The following is a 19,083-nucleotide window of genomic DNA, read 5'->3' on the forward strand; positions in this document are numbered from 1 at the left end:
ACGTGGCATCGCGCCCCCCAACGTGCCCGCCACGACGATGAGTGCGCAGGAGGCGCCCTCCACGACCGGCGTGCCGAGCGCGTCGGGCGCCGTGTCGAGCGGATCGAGTGCTGTGAAGAAGCGCTCGGCATCGTCCGAGCGGCGGCATGGGCCCCGGCGCGACCCCCGCTCGAGCCACGCGCCGCCGAAAGGCAAGCAGCCCAAGATGCTCGGCCAGTATGTCCTGCAGCAGACGCTGGGCAGTGGCAGCTTTGGCAAAGTCAAATGTACGTCTATGTGCTAACGCAGTGGCCACGCATGCGCTTACAGGGCACCGCGTCGCGGTCAAGATCATCAACAAGCGCAAGATCTCGTCGATGGACATTGGCGGCCGCATCAAGCGCGAGATCCAGTACCTCAAGCTCTTGCGGCATCCTCACATCATCAAGCTGTACGAGGTAATTACGACGCCGTCTGATATCATCATGGTGATCGAGTACGCCGGCGGCGAGCTCTTCCAGTACATTGTGGACAACGGCCGGATGGAGGAGAGCGAGGCGCGCCGCTTCTTTCAGCAGATCATCGCCGCGACGGACTACTGCCACCGGCACAAGATTGCGCACCGCGATCTGAAACCCGAGAACCTGCTGCTCGATGAGTTCCTCAACGTCAAGATTGGCGACTTTGGCCTCTCCAACTTTATGACCGACGGCGACTTTCTCAAGACGAGCTGCGGCTCGCCGAACTATGCCGCACCCGAGGTCATCTCGGGACGCCTCTACTCGGGGCCGGAGGTGGACGTATGGAGCTGCGGCGTGATCCTGTACGTGATGCTCTGCGGCCGCCTGCCGTTTGACGACGACTATATTCCGACGCTGTTTATGAAGATCAACAAGGGCATCTACACCCTGCCTCCGTACCTCTCGCAGGAGGCCAAGGACCTCTTGTCGAGCATGCTGGTCGTCGATCCCGTAAAGCGCATCACCATCGCCGAGATCCAGCAGCTCCCGTGGTTCCAAACCAATCTCCCAGCCTACCTCCAGACGATTCCCACAACGCCGAGCGTGGAGAAGAAAAACTTCCAGCTGGGCAAGGCACCCGAAATGGACGATACGCTGAACAACGACGAAGCGTCTCTGGACCGCGCCCAGGAAGAGCCCGCGCCGCAACACGAATCGATTAATCCGGCGCTCTACTCGCAGGAGCTCGGCGCGATCGACCCCTTGTTTGTCGACGAGCTCATGGGCAAGGTCCAGGGCTTCTCGCGCCACGATGTCCTCGAGCTCTTGCGCGCACCGAATACCAACCAGATGAAAGTCGCCTACAGTCTCGTGCGTGACTACCACAAGATGCTCGCGATGGCCAGCAGCATGCTGCTGGACACGCAGATTGCCGAGGAGGGCGAAGAGGCGGCTGCGCAGGCGCATCCGGCCATGGCCAACTTCCTCGCCAAGAGCCCGCCGGCATGGAACGAGGGGCTCGAGGGGCATTTGAATCGCTCGACCAGCGTCCGGAGCCAGAGCAAGCCCAGCCAGCTCCCGCGCAAGGGCCACCGCACCTCGTCGGGCGCCTCGCTCGACGGGCCGATCGAATCCATGACGCCGATCGACTCGCCACTCATCCGCCGCTCCGGCAACACCACGGACCTGATGCACTCCGACGGCAGTCCAGCCGCACCGATGCGCAGCCGCTCGCGGCGCCCGTCGCGGCGCGGCGCGGCGCCGGACGAGGACCTCAAGACACGCGTCAACGAGCTGATGGCCTCGGTCGAGGATGAGACGCTCGAAGGCAGCGAAATTGAGGACCACGGCGCGCTGTCGGAAGAGGAGAGCGACGTCAACTCGGGGCGCTACGACGACGAAGGCTCCGAGTCGGACTTTTCCGAGAACGACGACGAGTACTTGAGCTTTGATATGGTCGACGAGCTTCCCCCGCTCTCGGAGCCGATGATGGGAACGAACGGCGCGTCTCCTGCTGAGAACATCACAGAAAAGTACATGCACCGCACCTCGCACCTCGCGATTCTCGACTCGAGTCTGCCGGGCTTTCACCGCGCACTCGCCGAGGGGTCCGAGTCGGATGCCACGTCCGCTGCAATGAGCCAGCGTACAACGTCCTCTGTTCCTTCGCGCCGCAATCGCTCGCACTGGCACTTTGGTATCCGCTCGCGGAGCCGGCCGATGGAGATCATGCTCGAGCTCTACCGCACGATGCAGGCGCTCAACATGGAGTGGGCGCCCAAGACCCCGCTCCCTCCGGTCAGCGCCGGACTCGAGAACATGACGTCGGACGAGCGCCAGCAGGTGCTGGATGCGCTGAACGAAGAAGTCTTTTATGCACAGACGCAGTGCGTCTTGATGGGCGTCAAGATTCGCATGGACCTACAGCTGTACCGCGTGGACTCTAACTCGTACCTGGTCGATTTCCGCAACGTCGGCTATGCTAGGACTACTGACTTGGACGCCGATGCGCAAAACGGCGAGGTGAATGCCTTGCGCCGCGACGTAAATAGCCCCTTCCTCTTCTTCGACGCAGCCTTCCGCTTAATTGTGGAGCTCGCCGGGTCGTAGAACGCCAACGGGATTCTAATCACGTAAGCAAAACGCGGGGCAATCTTGGCGGACAAACGCCCGATGAACGGTACGCCCTTGGCAGCCCACAACGATGCGTACGTTCGGGAAGGGGATCTGACCACAGCTTCGGAAAACGAACCTCTTCTTCCTCAGGGCCCTGCGCCCCAGGCCACGCATGTCACGTCGCCGTCCTACCGTGACTCGTTCTGGTGGCTGCTGACTTCGTCCAAGATCAATGTGTTGCTCATTTTTGTGCCGCTCGGTTTCCTTGCCGAGGCGCTCCACTGGGGTCCGCTCTCCGTGTTCCTGCTCAACTTCTTTGCGATCGTGCCGCTTGCCAAGCTGCTCGGTGACGCGACCGAGCAGGTCAGCATCCGCCTCGGCCCCACGCTCGGTGGTCTGCTGAACGCGACCTTTGGCAATGCCGTCGAGCTGATCGTCGCAATCGTGGCGCTGATGCAGGGACAGCTGCGCATTGTGCAGATGTCTCTCATCGGCTCGATCCTCTCCAACCTGCTCCTCGTGCTCGGAATGAGCTTCGTCGCGGGTGGTCTCTATAAGAACGAGAACCGCTTTGCGCAGACCCCTGCGCAGGCCTCGGGCTCCATAATGACTTTGGGCTGCTTCACGATGGTGATCCCTGCTGCGTACTGGGCCTCGGTCCAGGAGCAGCTCTCGGGTGTTGCTGTCGAGGCGTCGAAGCACAAGGAGGCTGTCGTTGGCCAGAGCGGTCTGCTCTTCATCTCGCGCGGCACGTCGATCCTGCTGCTCGGTATCTACATCGGCTACCTGTACTTCCAGCTCAAGTCGCACGCCTACCTCTACGAGGACATCGAGGAGGAGGAGCACGAGGAGGAGAGGATGTCACCCCGCGCTGCCATTGCTGCTTTGCTCCTTGTGACTGTCATCACCTCGTTCAATGCCGACTACCTCGTCTCGGCGATTGACGACGTGGCGAACGAGTACAAGATCTCCAAGGTGTTTATCGGTATTGTGCTGCTTCCCATTGTCGGCAACGCCGCCGAGCACGTCACCTCGATCTGGATGGCTGCCAAGGACAAGATGGAAATTGCACTCGGCGTCGCGGTCGGTTCCTCGATCCAGATCTGCCTTGGCCTCGTGCCCGCGCTTGTGATTGTCGGCTGGCTCGTCGGCCAGCCGCTCTCGCTCTACTTCCACAACTTTGAGACGATCACCCTGGTCGCCTCGGTGCTGCTTGTTTCGAGCCTGATCCAGGACGGAAAGAGCAACTACCTCGAGGGCGCCATGCTTGTCGCGCTTTACCTGGTCGTCGCCATGTCGTTCTGGGTTCAACCTTCGTAAAATTTATCAACATAGAAGATCCACTAGTCCTATTTCCATTCCTCACTGCGAAAAGGGGTTCGAGGAGGTGTACTGAGACTGCAGTGGCGAAGAATGGCCAAACGCCGCGCCGCCCAACGACGCCGCCTGGCCGGTGCGCTGCTCCTGGATCTTTTGGTTCCAGGACGCAACGTTGGGCCCGAGACGCATGTCGCCCGTGTTACCAAAGGTATCGACACCGTCGCCAGACGCCAGCAAGCGGTCCAGCTCGGGGTGCGCATTGCTGATCTTGACCTTGGGCGGGCCACTCGGCTTGGGCTTCGGCGGCTCGACCTCGGAAGGCCCATCGAGGGAAATCAGGGTATCCGTCTTGTCGTCCTCCTCGATCTCTTGCGCAGGCTCGGGCTCCGGCGCCGCAGCAGACGCGTTGGGGTTCAGCCAGGGGTTGTTCGACCCAAAGCTCGTCGGCTGCGGCATGAGCGGCTGCTGCTGCTGCTGGGTCATCATGTATTGGTACTGTTGCGCAGCATTCTGCAGCGCGAGTTGCCGCTGGTACTCTTGCTGCTGGAGGTATTGCTGTTGCATCATTTCCTGCTGCTGCATCTGTGCCTGGAAGAAGGGGTTGAATCCGGTAGGCTGATACTGCATATAGGGGTTGAACGACGTGTACTGCGGCTGCAGGTTGGCGTATGCATTAGGGTCGTCTTCACCATCCAGGCTGATTAGATTGTCCTTGTTCTTGTTCTTCTCTTCCTCTTCCTTCGAGAGACGCAGCGCGCGCTCGTAGTCGTCGTCGTTCTTTGATGAAGCACGCTTGCGGCGCTCTTCTTCCTCCGCCATGCGCTTAGACTCCTCGAGTGCCTGCTGGAGCTCACGGTCTTCTCGCGACATGCGGTCGTTCTCTTCTTGCCGCCGGCGGCGGCCCGCGTCATCGCTAAAGTCGGTCGGGTCTGTCTTGACCCGGTTCATGTTGGAACGTGCGCGGCGCTGGCTCTTCATGCGACTCTCGTCCAAGAGCAGGCTCGTAATCTCTTTGGCCTTTTGCCGAACATTTACACCCTGGTCGACACCGCCATCGTCCATGTACTGGAACTCTTTTAGTGTCTTGACAATGTAAATATTGTCGTGGAAGTACATCCAGACATTCTCGCTTCCTGCATGAAGGAGATAATCCAGCACCGACAACGCTTTGAACACATGGCGCCAATTTTTGCCTTTGTCGTTCAAGCGCTTGTCCAAAATCTCCATCATCTCGATGAAGTCGGTGTGGTTGTGGCTCAGCTGCGCGAGCTCGTTCATCTGTGTGCCGCTCGGGCCCCACGGATCATTGGAAGTGGCATCACGCGTCTTAATCTGCGTGTCCGTGTATCCTTTTATGTAGTTTTTGCCTACACGCACGGCAGACTTGGACAAATTCTGCAGAGACATTCGGTACACGTCCCTCGCTCACTGGCGCGCTATCGCAGGTGGAGAGTCCCTAGCGCCCACCGCCACCCGCACTCCCGATCTATCACGTGCACACGCGGGGAAATGCAACAATGCCATGACTTCCCTATCCAGACTATACAAATACACCGGGAAATCGTACCTAAATTATGCGACCGAGTTAGGGATCGTAGCCGTAGTCGGAAGGGGAAGTGGGTCTTTAGCCGACGAAGTGGTGTCGACGCTAGGTGCCCAAGGGCCCGTCTGGCTCTCCTGCTTCGTCGTCTCGTCCAGGTTGAGGGGCTGGTGGGCCTCCATGTGGTTAAAGTGGGGCATCACATAGGCCTCCTCGCCGACCTGCGAAATGTCCGTACCAACCACCTCGTCCTTCTCCGAGCAGCGCAGGTGGCAGCCGGGGATGTGGTCAATAGCGAAAAGGAGAATAAAGGTCACCACGAACGACCAGCCGAAGCCGGCGCACGAGTCTGCGAGCTGGTAGCCGAGCTGTACAAAGTGGCGGTTGATCCAGCCCGAGCCGTCCGTAGGATCGCTTCCGTCGAAGCTCGAGACGCGGCCGTCGGCAAACAGACCTGTGAGGAAGTTGCCCACAAAGCCACCCACCGCGTGGGCAGCAAAGATATCGAGTGCGTCATCGTACCCGATCAGGTTTTTGAGCTGCGTAGCAAAGTTGCATGCCGTGCCGCCGAGCACGCCAAACACCAGCGCCGAGGGCGTGCCGACGTAACCAGATGCAGGTGTGATCGCCACGAGACCGGAAATGGCACCGGAACAGAAACCAACGGCGGACCACTTGCCCTCGAGACGGTAATCCCAGAGCATCCAGGTCAGGCCACCGACCGAGGCAGCAATGTGCGTAACCATCATCGCCTGCGCAGCACGCAGGTTGGCGCCGATACCAGAGCCACCGTTGAAGCCGAACCAGCCGAACCAGAGCAGCACGGTGCCAATCACGACGTAGGTCACATTGTGGGGGCGGTAGGCGAGCTGCTCCGTGCCGTATCCGCGGCGGCGGCCCAGGTAGAGCGAGATCACAAGCGCGGCGGTACCCGAGCTAATGTGTACCGGAGTGCCACCCGCATAGTCGAGGCCGCCCATTACGTTCGACCAGCCGTGGTCCACGTTCCATGTCCAGCAGGCAATCGGGCTGTAGACAATTGTCGCCCAGCAGAAAGCAAAGATGAGCATTGGACCAAAGCGGCCACGGTCAGCAAAAGCACCGCACGCAATGACCAGCGTGATACACGCAAACATCATCTGGTACACGCAGTATACAAGCTGCGGCAGGTTAGAACCACCGGTGCTGACGTCCATGTCCACGTTCATCAGACCAAAGTGCTTCAGATCGCCAATGAATGCGTTTGCGCCCTGGCTAAAGGCCAGCGAAAAGCCCCAGAAGAACCACTCAAAGGACACCACGGCCATGACTGCCATCGACATAAAGATCATTGTGAGCGCATTCTTGCGGCGCAAGAGACCCGCGTAAAAGAAACCAAGTCCGGGGATCATGATAAATACCAAACAAGTGGACATGAGCATCCAGGCAATGTTGCCAAGGTTGTAAACAACCTCGCCACCCAAATCATCGAGCCGCGTGGGCGTTACGATATTGTTCTCCGGTGTATAGCTCGAGTTCACCATAGCGTAGGAGGGTGGAAGGAAAACGAATGACTCAGTAAGCTGAACCTTAAATTAGACTGCGCGTATCCGGCGCCATTCGATAACGCAGCCTCAATCTGCACGCGGCTACGGCTTGGCAGCCATGCCACCACGTTTTTGCAGCAGATAAGGCAGGCAAAGATAACGACCTGCAGCTACCACGTGGTTGGGCGAAAATTGGTAGGCCGTATCGCTTGCTTTTTGCCATTGGCGATGCAGGAGCGCGAAGAAAGTGCGCCGCCCCCCGCGAAGCGGGCACGCATCCATGACGCGGCTCAGCCAGGAGATTCGGAGCGCTTGTCGGAACAAGATGCGGGGATGAGTCAATTTGCGCACGGAGACTGGCCCCCAGTGCATGGCATTATCAAACAGCGCTATTCCGACTTTTTGGTCCACGAAATTGGGGTCGATGGCCAGGTAGTCCAGATAACGTCGCTTACCCCGCCTGAGCCGCCCAAGAAGGCTGAAGAGAAGCCGGCGGAGAAGGAGGGGGAGCATGACTGGAGCCAGCTGCAGCCATGGTTCGCCGATCATCTCGAAGCCCTCCAGGCCATGGCCGCGGGCCAGCACCAAGAGCCACTCACCAGCACGCCGCTGCCTGATAAGGCAGACCGTACGCGTGTCCACCAGCTTATCCGCACGCTCGGCCAGGGTGCTCTTGCGTCTGAGGCCGCGGATATCGACGGCGTCGCGGCAATCCGCGTCAAGCCCATGCCGGCCGCTGGGCGGGGGCGCAGCCAGCACGATCCCACCTCGGAAGCCCACAGCGCGCCGCCGTACATCCACTTTACCTTACAAAAGACGAACCGCGATAGCCAGGAAGCACTCCAGTGGCTGGCACGTTTCCTGCACCTGGATCGGCACCGCGGTGCGAACCAGTTGAGCGTCGCGGGAACGAAGGATAAGCGCGCAGTGACGGTCCAGCGTGTCGCCTTGCAGCGTGGCAAAAAGACGCTCGAGGAGGTGTGGCGCATGGTGAACCACATCGGCCAACCCGTGTCGAGTACGCCCGGCACCAAGGCGCGTCGTACGGTCGAGATGGCGATCACGACGCGCGCCGAGCGTGGCCTGCGTATTGCGCACCTTGGCTACGAGAAGTATGCATTCCAGCTCGGTATGCTTTCCGGCAATCAATTTACCATTACGCTGCGGAACATTGCCTGGGCGGGCTCTGTGCCGGATGCATCGCGCGCGGCGCTCTGTGTCGCACTCGAGGAGCGTGTAAAGGCGATCCAGGCCGGAGGATTTATCAACTACTTTGGTATGCAGCGTTTTGGCACTGGTGCTGTGTCGACGCATGCCATCGGCATTGCCGTGTTGCGTGGCGACTTTTCCGAAGCGCTTCGGTTGATTCTCGCTCCGAACGACCGCGACTCGTTGGACGACCGTGACGAGAGCACTGCGCCGCCACATGTCATTGCGACGCGCGCCGCAAAGAAGGCGTACGTCGCGGGCGACTACGAAGAAGCCTACCGCCTCTTCCCCAAGACCTGTGTCGCAGAGCGCGCTGTGCTCGACAAGATGCGTAAGCAGTACTGGCACGAGAGTGATGCACTCGGCGCGTTCCAGAATATACCCCGTTCGCTGCGTCTGATGTACGTGCACGCCTACCAATCCTATCTTTGGAATGCGCTCGTGTCGGAGCGGGTGCGCCGCTTTGGTGCGCTGCAGGCCGTGCCCGGCGACCTGGCCACGAAAGAAACCTCGCTGGATGCCAATACCAAGTGCACGACGCTCGGTGAGGATGCCGCATCGCACAATATCGAGGATGTGGTGATGCCGATGCCCGGCAGCGATGTGCACCTCCCCGAGTCCGGCTGGTTGGCAGAGATGTACAAAGAGATGCTTGCCAAGGACGGCCTCACGCCGCTGTCGCTCGCCACGGCCCGGCAGCCCGAGTACCGCCTCAAAGGATCGTACCGGCGCATGGTGCAAAAGCCCAAGACGCTGCAGTGTGAGCTCATTCCGTACGAGGACGCCGACGCGCCGCTGTGCGAGACCGACGAGGAGCGCTTGCTGCCAGAGGTGCATCTGCCGCCCCGCGCGCCGCAGGATGCGCCCTTCCTTGCGCTCAAGCTCCAGTTTCAGCTGCCTCCGTCGTCCTATGCCACAGTGCTTCTCCGCGAGCTGCTACGCATGGACACGAGCGCACATGCACAAAAAGAGCTTACCAAGAACTCTACGGACCAAAAGACTGATTAGCACCCACACTTTTCTTGGGCCGTAGCGAGATAGTTGGACGCATCGGACAACGAGATGCTTCCCGGCGCATTGGGCACGCCACCCGGGATGCGGTCGCCTGGCCGGCGCACGCCTGGCGCGACGTCCTGCCACAGTGCAGGCGTCGAGGCGATGCGCTGCACGAGGTCCTGAAAGGCCTTTTCCACATGCACATTCTCCTTGGCGCTGCACTCGACAAACAAGCAGCGGTGCTCCTCGGCCCACTGCGCGCCCTGCTCCTTTGAAATGACGCGGCGCGCATCCTGGTCGGTCTTGTTGCCGACGAGGAGCATGACGGGCGACTGGTCGCCGGTAAACATCTCGAGCTCCTTGGCCCAGGAGGGGAGCGCGTCGAACGACTCTTGCGACGTGACATCGTACACGATAATCACGCCTTGGGCACCGCGGTAGTAGCTGCTTGTCAACGTGCGGTAGCGCTCCTGGCCCGCGGTATCCCAGATCGAGAGCTTGAACCATTTCCCCTGGACATAAATGCTCTTCATCTTGTAGTCGACACCGATGGTCGCCGCCTCGTCGTCGTCGAGGAACTCGTCGTCGGTGTACCGCCGGACCAGCGCCGACTTTCCTACACCCGAAGACTGTCTTAGCATACACGACCTACCCCGATAAGCAGGATCTTGAGCGTAGGCAGCTCTGCCGACGTCGCCGGCTCCATGGTGATCGGCAGGCCGTGCGCGTGTGGAATTATGCATCGGCGCTTCGCTCTCGCCATGGCCCCCGAAGTGAAGCACGTGGAAGTGAGCGAGGCTGCGTACCGCAAGCTCGTCTTGCACGCGGCCAAGTACGCGTCGTCGACGGTCGTCGGCATCCTTGTCGGCAAGCATGCGCCGACCGTTGCTGTGCACGACATTATTCCGCTGACGCACCACTGGACGCAGCTCAGCCCGATGACCGAGGCGGGGTTGGCCATGGTACGTGAACACACTGACGCAGATCAACGCGCATCTCCAAGGCAAGGATGACCAGGTGGTCGGTGTGTACGAGGTGCCCGAGAGTCTGCACGCCAAGGAGCCGGCGAGCACCACGAGTGTGCTTGCGCGCAAGGTCGCCGACGCGACCGGCAAGCCCGCGCTCCTGCTCTTTGTACGTCTATTGACTAACGCAGGCGGATGGAAAGAAGCTCCTCGACGAAAAGCCCACCGCGCTCACTGCCTCGGTCGAGCAGGCCGCCGGCAAGAGCAAAGCACTGAACGAACAGGCGGTCAGCGTGCACGGATACAAGCAGCTGGTCGCCACGCTCGAGAAGGAAGTCTACGAGGGACGCTGGAAGGACCTCGCAGACTGGGATGACCATGTAGAGAACACGCGCCTCGACTGGCTCACCAACGCCCAGGTGGTTCCGTAGCGACGATCCTTACCTCCACTTCCGAGATGTTCCTCACGCCGGTCTGGGGCATGGCCGCGACGCGCGCCGCGTTTGCGCAGCCGATGCGACTTGCAGTCGTGGGGTCGGGACCGAGTGGTTTCTATACCGCGTCGCGTGTCCTGCAGTCCTTTGATGTGGCGCACGGCACGGGTCAGGACGGCGTCGAAGTGCACATGTTCGAGCGGCTCCCGACGCCGTTTGGGCTCGTGCGCTACGGTGTTGCGCCGGACCATCCCGAGGTCAAGGTAGGTGCTTGGGCTTATACAGAATGTCGAGAACAAGTTTGCTGAAGTCGCAAGCGACGCGCGCTTCCGCTTCTTTGGAAACGTATGCGTCACCGCCAGCAATGACACGCCGCCGCCGCCTTCGTCGCTGGCGGTGAACGTGCCGATTACGGAACTTGCGCCGTACTATACGCACGTCCTCTTTGCATACGGTGCAAACGAGGCGCGGCCCCTCGGTGTGCCCGGAAGTGGCCGCAGGGAGCTGCGGAATGTCTACCCCGCGCTCGATTTCGTCGAGTGGTACAATGGCCACCCTGATGCGCACGATCCCGCGATGGAGGACGCATACAGCCTGAACCGTGTCGACGGCAGCAAGATCCACCGCGCGGCGATCGTCGGCGCCGGCAATGTCGCGCTGGACGTTGCGCGCGTGCTGCTGCGCCAATGCCCGTCTGTGCCCGCCGGCGAATCACTCGCCAAGACGGACGTGCCGCAGCCGGTGCTCGATCATCTCGCGTCGTGGCAGATTGAAGAGGTGAATCTGTACGTGCGCCGCGGCGCGCCGCACTTGGCCTTTACCAACAAGGAGCTACGGGAGATGCTGGGGCTGCCGCACGTCGCCTTCCGTCCGCTTCCCGCTGATCTGTTGGATACCGGCCTGGAGCAGGTGAACAAGCTCGCCGAGGCCGGCCAGAAGCGCGCCATGACGCGCCTCCTCGGCCAGCTCAAAAAAGGCAGCAAGCTGGCCTATAACGAGTCGCAGTACCCCCGCTGGGGCCTGCACCTCTTGCGCTCGCCTGCGGCGCTGCACGGCGACGGGGCGACCCCTCCGGCGCTCGCGTCGGTGGATTGGAACGTGACACAAATCAGCGAGCACGGCCGCGCAGTCACCCAAGGCGAGACGGTACGCAGCGACGAGGACCTACTCATCTCCTCGGTCGGCTACCGCTCCGAGCCTCTGCGTGGCGAGACCGACTCGGCGATGCAGGTGCCGTTCGACGAGACGCGGTGTGTCATTCCCAATATCCGGAACCGCGTCGTGGACGAAGAAGGGCAGCCGATTCCCGGCATGTTTGTCTCGGGATGGCTCGCCACCGGCCCCGTCGGTGTGATTGTCTCTACGATGTTCGACGCGTTTGGAGTCGCGGACGAGATGGTGAAAGAGTGGCGTGCGTCGTCCATCCCTACGCTCTGTGGCGCTGCCGGCCACGCCGAGGCGCTGCGCGACACGCCCGAGGCGTTGCAAGGCCAGCGCACCGTCTCCTTCGACCAATGGCGTGTGATCGATGAGGCGGAGCGGCAGCGTGGCGAGGCGCTGGGCAAGACGCGCGAAAAGTTTTTGACCGTCGCCGACATGCTCAAGGTAGTGGAGTAGGGTATATACTACTGGCGGAACAAGATCTGCACCGTGTACAGCTTGTTTTCGGGGTCCCAGAAGCTCCAAGTGCCGGGCTCATTGTGCTGCTGGGGCGCAGGCATCGCATCGACGACCAGCGTCTCGGCGCGATCCACTTCGCGGCTCTGCACCTTGAACGCAATGGTCTCGTACGGCTCTGCCGCGATAACCACGTACTGGAACGCGCGATTCGGCGGCTCCTGGCGCTGCTCAAACGAGCTCATGAGGCGGTACAGAGGCAGGACGCCCTCCTTGATCTCGGGAAAGCTTACCTGGAACAAGAGGCCGAAGCGGCCGCCGGCCGGATGCGTTCCCGCCTCGGTCGCCACCTCGACGTACGGCTCGCGGATCTTGGTGATCTTGTAGCCTGGGCGCCCGATCTTCACAAACGATTTTTTCGGCACCTCGTTCTTTGGCGCCATCAGCACATGGCTCGGCTCCGCGTCCTCGGCGTCCTTTGCTGCGCGGCGCGCAAGGTTCGTCTGGTGCTTCTTTCCTTGTGTATGCGAGAGGTAGGAACCGTCGTTCGCGTGCACGGTCAGGCACAGGCGGCACTCGATGTTGCCCGACGAATTCCGCAAGACGTACGGATCCTTGGTAATATCGATCGATTCCAGCGCGAGCTTGCGCAGACGCTCGCGCCGGTCGAGCGCCGCCTGGCTCGCATCGGCGATACCCGCGCCTTTGTTGCCTGCGCGGTTTTGATAGTCTAGGTCAGCGCAGTGTACGTACCCATCGTCGCCGTGAGGAAGCGCGGCGTGATCACGTGATCACGTGTTGGTCATGGTCCGGATGGCGAGCACCGCTGAGGCCACGGGGGAGATCGCCGAGGGTCCATGGCATCCTTATGGCCCTCCTACATCCCCTCTCGAAGCATCCTCCCTTGTGCCGCGCGCTCCCTTTCGCCTCCGACACCATTTCACTCTCGGCCGAAGTGCACGGCGCGGCGGGCAGCGCGCTGGGCAGTCGGCGCGGGGATTGTTTGGATTACCCTTCCACCATGTCGGCGGCCGACGGGATGACGACAATGACGACGACGACGACGGAGCCTATCGGTATGTACCTCACGCATGCATTCTAACCCTAGGCATTTCAAATCTGCCGAACCAGGTACGGAAATACACACTACTAACCTAGCGTCACAAGCTGGCGTCCAAGACGGGTGCCAACTTTACGCTGATGGTCGTCGGCGAGAGCGGTACCGGCAAGACGACGTGTACGTGCACCTTCTAACACAGTGATCAACACGCTCTTCCGTACCGAGCTTGCGCCGGCGCAGGACTACACGCAGCGCTACAGCAAGCAGCTGTCCAAGTCGGTGGACATTGACATCATCAAGGCAGAGCTGGAGGAGAAGCAGTTCCGTGTGAATCTCACCGTGATTGACACGCCCGGCTTTGGCGACTACGTCAACAACCGCGACTGCTGGTCGCCGCTGGTCGACTTCCTCGACGACCAGTACGAGACGTACATGCGCCAGGAGCAGCAGCCGCAGCGCAAGAGCATCGCAGACATGCGTGTGCACGCCTGCCTGTACTTCATTGCACCGACTGGCCACTCGCTCAAGCCGCTGGATATCGAGGTGATGAAGCGCCTCTCTCAGCGTGTGAACCTCATCCCGGTCATTGCCAAGGCGGACACGATGGTGCCTCGCGACCTTGCCATCTTCAAGGAGCGTGTGCGCGAGGTGATCCGTGTGCAAAACATCCAGGTGTTTGCTCCCCCGGTCGACTCAATCGACGAGGCGAGCGCGGAGCACGCGCGTGCGCTCATGGCCAGCATGCCGTTCAGCATGATCGGCAGCAATAAGGACGTGCGTACGCTCGACGGCCGCGTCGTCCGTGGCCGTGAGTACCTCTGGGGTGTTGCTGAGGTCGAGAACGAGAACCACTGCGACTTTAAGAAGCTGCGCTCGCTCCTGATCCGCACGCACATGCTCGACCTGATCACCAGCACCGAGGAGCTGCACTACGAAAACTACCGCCAGAGCCAGATGGAGACGCGCAAGTTTGGTGAGGGCAAGGTGAAGAAGCTCGACAACCCCCGCTTCAAGGAGGAGGAGGAGGCCCTCCGGCGCAAGTTTACCGAGCAGGTCAAGCTGGAGGAGGGCCGTTTCCGCCAGTGGGAGCAGCACCTCATCGCCGAGCGCGACCGCCTCAACAAGGACCTGGAAACCGCACACAGCTCCATCAAGCAGCTCGAGGCGGAAATGTACGTACCACAACTCACCCAGCGAATCCCTGCAGTCGTCCGCTCGTGGACCGAGGAGGTAGTCTGTCCGTAGATCCTGTCATGCTACTGTGTATCTGTGTCTAGGTCGTCGTTATCGAGTTCTTGGGCGAGCTGCGACTGGCGGAGAAGCAGGTCGTCCTCCAGCTCAAGCTCCAGCGCCATACTTGCCGCCTCGGCGTCGTTCATCTCGCTGTCCCAGGGCGCATCGTCGGGCGTCGTGGCCGTCGGATCGGTCTCTTTCGGCTCGGGTTTCACCCCAGAGCGAGGACGGGGCGTGGGACGGGCGGCGGGCGGCGTCGTCGAGGCAGGCGCAGGTACGGGGCGCGGCACAGGTGGCTCGGACGCCGTCGGAGCATCGGCAGGGGGCGCGGCGGCGCTCTCTGGCGCACCACTTGCGGCTGCGCCACGAAGGCCTTCGGGCTTGCCACGCCCGCCGGCCATCTTGGCACGCGCCGCGGCCGCGAGTCGCAGCCGTGCCTGCTTCGCCTCCTCCATGCGCTGCTGGTTCGACTCGTCGCTCGTGCGCTTTGTTCCAGCACGCGCCGAGGTGCGCGACGCGCTCGCGGGGGTATCCTTGTGCCGGTGGAGCTCGGAGGCGTCAAACGGAGCCTGGGTGAGTCATAGCACGTACCGTAGGCACGGGCATTTTGAGCACTTCGCGCGAGTACTGGCGGTCGTACAAACAGTTGCCGAGTAGACGCCCAAATGTCTTGAGCCCACGCTTGATCGAGTCGGTGATCGCCTCCTTTTTGCACTTTTCCAGCGCGGCGTGCTTGCCACGTACGCCCTCCGTGTGGCCGTACCCCACGTCCTCGTGGTACGTGCCGTCGCGGAGTGTGATGCGCACGATTGCGCTCACGCCGCAGTTGCAGCGCCCCGACTCGGGGTGCACATCGAGCTAGGTGAGCGGTGCGACGTACGTAGTCAATGTCCAGGCTCGTGACGCTTGTCGACCATCCGTTGAAGCCGAATACCTCGTTCGCGAGGTCTACGACCTTCCATCCCTCAATGTACGTCAATTTTGGCCCTGCATCAGCCATCGCACGTACCGCCACCCGGCCCTGGGCGCTGCGAGAGGTACTCGGGCCCAAGGCGCTGGTTGAGCTTGCACTGGAGTGTCGCGAGACGCGTCGCACTCCATATGGGCAATCCCGTTTCCGGGTCGTGTTCGTCATCAAACGCTGATCCTCCGACACCGACAGGGAAAGCGTCACCGCTCGTACGCGCGCCAAACGCGTTCGCATCCATCGCGTCGTACCAAGAGACGCGTCGTGTTGGACTATGTCACGTGCTACCAAAACCGAATGTACACGATGAACAGGAAGAGGACCGCGATAGCGCCGATGCTGGGTGAGCGTAGAGACGTACGGCGCGTACTTGCGGACCATAGCATCCACATTAATCTTGCGTGCAGCACGGCGGTACTTGAGCGATTCGTCACGCAGCGACGACGACATCGACGACATTTCTGCTGTGAGTCACGGCACGTACGGTCCAGGCTATCGCCACGCCAAAGTAGATCCTCCATGTTCTTGGTCATGATTTTTTGCACGTCGTGCAGGTCCTCGTTCAGGCGATCGAGATTGGACCCCGTCGCGGTCTCGGCAGTCCGGGTATCGGCGTAGAGGCGTTTGGTGCGCTGCATAAAGGTGTCTGTGTGAGCCACACGACCTACCAAATCCCACAAATGCATACGGACGCAGGTTGCGCTGCTGGACCTGCGAGCCGTAGCTCGTGTCGAACTCTTTCGCAAGCTCGTCCAAGTAGCTAAACGCAAGCTTGCGGGGGTACGAGCGGTCGGTAATCGTAAGGTACACCACCGAGCGAGGGTCTCCAGGTGGGGGCTGCACGAGATAGCTGCGTCAGGCGAGGCACTTACTGCAGGGCCATCGGGCCGCTCTCGATCGTGCAGCGCGTTTCCGACTGCGGCGTGAGTTTCCGGAAAATGGTCTTGGCCTGCTGCTTGTACTGCGTCAAGTCGACGCCACCCTGGTCATCGTCGACGCTCTGCGCAAGAGGAAGCGCGTCAAACACGCGCACGATCTGCGTCGAGCGCACCATAGCGGAGGGGCAACCGGTTAAGGCCACGTGGCACCCCCCCGGCGCGGCGTGGCAGCTGCGACCATGGACGCGCCGCTGCAGCATCCCACGGACGGCATTGCGCCGTTCGCACGTCTGGTTTTGGATCTGCGTGGTGTATGCTTTGTGATTGAGCGTGAGACGCTGATGAGCCTCCCTGAGTCGATCCTGCTATGTCTCTTCCCCAACGGTCTCGTGCTGGCCGACCATAACCCCGACGAGACGGGCGACAGCACGTTGCAGGACGAGCATGTGTACCAGGTGGACGTACGTGCTGTAGCTGACCCAGTTTGACGCCAACTGTCTCCAATATGTCCTTTCTTTTTTCCGACGTGCGCAGGAATACTTTTACGGCACGGATAATGTGCCTGGTATTTACCAGGGCCTCGGCCTCAGCTCGAACTACATGGACTTTGCGGACCCGGTGCAAGGTGGCATGAATGGATTCGGGCATCCGTTCCATCTCCCTCTGTTTCACAAGCAGGCAGTGATTGTGCTGCGTGAGGAGCTCGAGTACTTTACCATTGCCCCCAAGTCTATGGCGGCGACGGCCATCGCGCGGCCGCCGGTCGGCAACGAGCCCCCGGATGCCTCGGAGGAGTTTACAAAATTGAAGGACGCTTGCGGCGACGTACTCTTGCAGCGCCGCCAGATCTTTACTGCTTTGCAGCGCAACATCAACAAGGAGAACAACATCGCCGAGCAGCACTTGATTGACATGCTTTGCATGAGCGGATTCGAACAAAATGACCTGTGGGGCTACCGTGCGCGCGAGCCGAACCGCTGCGGCATTACCAGCACCGCGCTGGTCCTACTGAAAACCGGTGTCACGCACCCCGGTGAGCTCCGCGAGGGGCGCTCGGCACACCACCCTGTCCCGCGCAAGCCCATCGGTGTGGAGCGTGCAGGTGTGGATATCGAGGCAGGCCTGGAGCCTTTGGATCCCAACACCCCCGAAGAGCAGCTGGGCGAATGGGTGGACGATGCGCAGGGTGGTTCGCTGCGTGTGAACCAACACCAGCTGAACACGACACAAAAGTTGCTCCTCTTTTGGCGCAAGCCGGCGGTACGTACTGAAAACTGACAGCAGCGCAAGTGCTGGTGGGACGGCATTGACCTCGTGGTGCCTATGGGAAATTCTGCCCCTTCCAACCCCCGTGCGGTGCGGAACCCCGCGACGCTCGGTACGCTCTCTCCGCAGGAACGCACCTTGCTGGATCAAGGCAAGGGTCTCCTGGTACGCGTGTGGGTGCGTCGCGTCTGGACGCTGGAAGTCAGCTTGGTACGTGTTCCTACATGCTAATGGCTAGATTTGAGCTGCGGCTATGACGTCGCTAACTAGATACCACTTGTAGCATTACCATCCCTATGCATTGTGACAAGCTCCTCACGGTTTTTGTTCGCAATATTTCGTCAAATTGCAGGTCACTGCCACCCCGTGGCATTATGTGGAGAATTATGCGTTATCCCGGGCCGCTGCAGGCGCTAGAGAAGGCGGATACGCATGACCCTCCACATGGGTACTAGTGTGGTGATTGGCCCGCTGCAATGCCTACCGAGGGATTGTCTCGGCTGTGGAGAACTGTGCAGCCAACGGGCTAGATTTCGCAAGGGTCGGCGCTGTTTATTCGCTCTCTTGGCCGCTGTAATTATAGTACCGGCGAAAAGGCTGCGGAATGATGTTGTAGTTTGAACCATTCATCTGCCGTTCCGCTTACGCTAGAGCAGTCAAGAGGCTCTGGGCGCCCCTCCCACCCCACTCTCTCTTTGTTACTACCCAGTCACCGGCAGCTGTCAAGTCGGTGACAGGGCTTTTGTACAATGCAACGGTCGATGATCTTCCAATCCTCGCATCCCGGTTCCACCCTGGCGCCTGGAGCGGGCGCCGCAGACCCGACGTGCCCGAACAGGAGCATGTCCGCTTCGGGCCCCGCAATGTTGCCGCACAGCGACCTTTCTCCGACTTGTCCCCGGTTCGCACCCGTACAAATGGTTCGTGGATATTCGCTTCCTGTGGCTACCCAGGATACATTTAATCAACAACAAAGGATGCGCGCCGCTTCTAATTCGCACGTTGAAAAGGACCTCTTGTTTAATATGACGCCCCCCCCATCGTCGTTGCCCTCACCAGGAGGATATCAAGGTCAAGACCGTTCGTTGCACCTGCCCACGTCGGAGCTCATGACGAGCAGCTCGTCGTGGGACCGTATCTTCAACACCACCGACGAGGATTCACCTCAAGAGCGGGCACCAGCAGCGGAACAGTCGTTCACTGCCGAGCAGAATGAGTTTCCGGCGCTGGCCGAGCTACTGGCCAAGCGGCGGCGTCTCTCTTGGAATGCGCCTGCGCGTGACTCAACACCCCCTCCCACACGCCAATGCTTCACCCCCTCTCCCCACGACCGCCCTTGCGAGAGCGGCTCGCCCATCCTACGCACCAGCCCTGCGCCGATTCACCCGGGACACGATCGGGAAGATTCGTCGCGCAATGCTACCCGCTCTGAAATGAGTATGCACTCGACGAGCACGGCGAGCGAGTCGTCCGGCACACACAGCATAGACCTGCTTACGCCGTGCGACTCGCCAATC

General features: G+C 60.9%; 12 protein-coding genes across 12 annotated transcripts; 6 read left to right on the top strand and 6 right to left on the bottom strand.

Annotated features, from left to right (window-relative positions):
- Window positions 1-37: 37 nt before the first annotated feature.
- Window positions 38-3,875, top strand: SNF1 (non-specific serine/threonine protein kinase; the record flags this gene model as incomplete). Its single annotated transcript, XM_060265609.1, has 3 exons — window positions 38-266; window positions 289-2,483; window positions 2,706-3,875. The coding sequence occupies 3 exons, from the start codon at window positions 38-40 to the stop codon at window positions 3,873-3,875; spliced, it is 3,594 nt and encodes a 1,197-aa protein (XP_060121592.1).
- A 42-nt stretch (window positions 3,876-3,917) lies between these two features.
- MJAP1_001658 (uncharacterized protein) lies at window positions 3,918-5,282 on the bottom strand (the record flags this gene model as incomplete). The annotated part of the gene is made up of 1 exon (XM_060265610.1): window positions 3,918-5,282. The coding sequence occupies one exon, from the start codon at window positions 5,280-5,282 to the stop codon at window positions 3,918-3,920; it is 1,365 nt and encodes a 454-aa protein (XP_060121593.1).
- A 165-nt stretch (window positions 5,283-5,447) lies between these two features.
- MJAP1_001659 (uncharacterized protein) lies at window positions 5,448-6,938 on the bottom strand (the record flags this gene model as incomplete). The annotated part of the gene is made up of 1 exon (XM_060265611.1): window positions 5,448-6,938. The coding sequence occupies one exon, from the start codon at window positions 6,936-6,938 to the stop codon at window positions 5,448-5,450; it is 1,491 nt and encodes a 496-aa protein (XP_060121594.1).
- Window positions 6,939-7,274: 336 nt separating this feature from the next.
- PUS7 (tRNA pseudouridine(13) synthase) lies at window positions 7,275-8,914 on the top strand (the record flags this gene model as incomplete). The annotated part of the gene is made up of 2 exons (XM_060265612.1): window positions 7,275-8,880; window positions 8,910-8,914. 2 exons carry the CDS (start codon window positions 7,275-7,277, stop codon window positions 8,912-8,914), a joined length of 1,611 nt encoding a protein of 536 aa, XP_060121595.1.
- A 240-nt stretch (window positions 8,915-9,154) lies between these two features.
- On the bottom strand, window positions 9,155-9,852 carry MJAP1_001661 (uncharacterized protein; the record flags this gene model as incomplete). Its single annotated transcript, XM_060265613.1, has 2 exons — window positions 9,155-9,775; window positions 9,799-9,852. 2 exons carry the CDS (start codon window positions 9,850-9,852, stop codon window positions 9,155-9,157), a joined length of 675 nt encoding a protein of 224 aa, XP_060121596.1.
- Window positions 9,853-9,907: 55 nt separating this feature from the next.
- MJAP1_001662 (uncharacterized protein) lies at window positions 9,908-10,542 on the top strand (the record flags this gene model as incomplete). Its single annotated transcript, XM_060265614.1, has 3 exons — window positions 9,908-10,108; window positions 10,131-10,280; window positions 10,303-10,542. 3 exons carry the CDS (start codon window positions 9,908-9,910, stop codon window positions 10,540-10,542), a joined length of 591 nt encoding a protein of 196 aa, XP_060121597.1.
- Window positions 10,543-10,568: 26 nt separating this feature from the next.
- Window positions 10,569-12,162, top strand: ARH1 (adrenodoxin-NADP(+) reductase; the record flags this gene model as incomplete). Its single annotated transcript, XM_060265615.1, has 2 exons — window positions 10,569-10,808; window positions 10,831-12,162. 2 exons carry the CDS (start codon window positions 10,569-10,571, stop codon window positions 12,160-12,162), a joined length of 1,572 nt encoding a protein of 523 aa, XP_060121598.1.
- An 8-nt stretch (window positions 12,163-12,170) lies between these two features.
- On the bottom strand, window positions 12,171-12,919 carry sap62 (CWF complex protein sap62; the record flags this gene model as incomplete). The annotated part of the gene is made up of 2 exons (XM_060265616.1): window positions 12,171-12,892; window positions 12,916-12,919. 2 exons carry the CDS (start codon window positions 12,917-12,919, stop codon window positions 12,171-12,173), a joined length of 726 nt encoding a protein of 241 aa, XP_060121599.1.
- A 264-nt stretch (window positions 12,920-13,183) lies between these two features.
- Window positions 13,184-14,456, top strand: spn4 (Septin spn4; the record flags this gene model as incomplete). The annotated part of the gene is made up of 5 exons (XM_060265617.1): window positions 13,184-13,238; window positions 13,271-13,293; window positions 13,321-13,399; window positions 13,422-14,394; window positions 14,450-14,456. 5 exons carry the CDS (start codon window positions 13,184-13,186, stop codon window positions 14,454-14,456), a joined length of 1,137 nt encoding a protein of 378 aa, XP_060121600.1.
- A 22-nt stretch (window positions 14,457-14,478) lies between these two features.
- On the bottom strand, window positions 14,479-15,663 carry RAD52 (DNA repair protein rad52; the record flags this gene model as incomplete). Its single annotated transcript, XM_060265618.1, has 4 exons — window positions 14,479-15,024; window positions 15,047-15,313; window positions 15,336-15,442; window positions 15,465-15,663. 4 exons carry the CDS (start codon window positions 15,661-15,663, stop codon window positions 14,479-14,481), a joined length of 1,119 nt encoding a protein of 372 aa, XP_060121601.1.
- A 43-nt stretch (window positions 15,664-15,706) lies between these two features.
- SEC22 (SNAP receptor) lies at window positions 15,707-16,476 on the bottom strand (the record flags this gene model as incomplete). Its single annotated transcript, XM_060265619.1, has 5 exons — window positions 15,707-15,761; window positions 15,784-15,883; window positions 15,907-16,068; window positions 16,091-16,272; window positions 16,295-16,476. 5 exons carry the CDS (start codon window positions 16,474-16,476, stop codon window positions 15,707-15,709), a joined length of 681 nt encoding a protein of 226 aa, XP_060121602.1.
- Window positions 16,477-16,539: 63 nt separating this feature from the next.
- MJAP1_001668 (uncharacterized protein) lies at window positions 16,540-17,810 on the top strand (the record flags this gene model as incomplete). Its single annotated transcript, XM_060265620.1, has 4 exons — window positions 16,540-16,761; window positions 16,835-17,560; window positions 17,585-17,776; window positions 17,805-17,810. 4 exons carry the CDS (start codon window positions 16,540-16,542, stop codon window positions 17,808-17,810), a joined length of 1,146 nt encoding a protein of 381 aa, XP_060121603.1.
- Window positions 17,811-19,083: the final 1,273 nt, after the last annotated feature.

The sequence above is a fragment of the Malassezia japonica genome, chromosome 2, assembly GCF_029542785.1.
Source record: "Malassezia japonica chromosome 2, complete sequence".
NCBI classification, from domain to species: Eukaryota; Fungi; Basidiomycota; class Malasseziomycetes; order Malasseziales; family Malasseziaceae; genus Malassezia; species Malassezia japonica.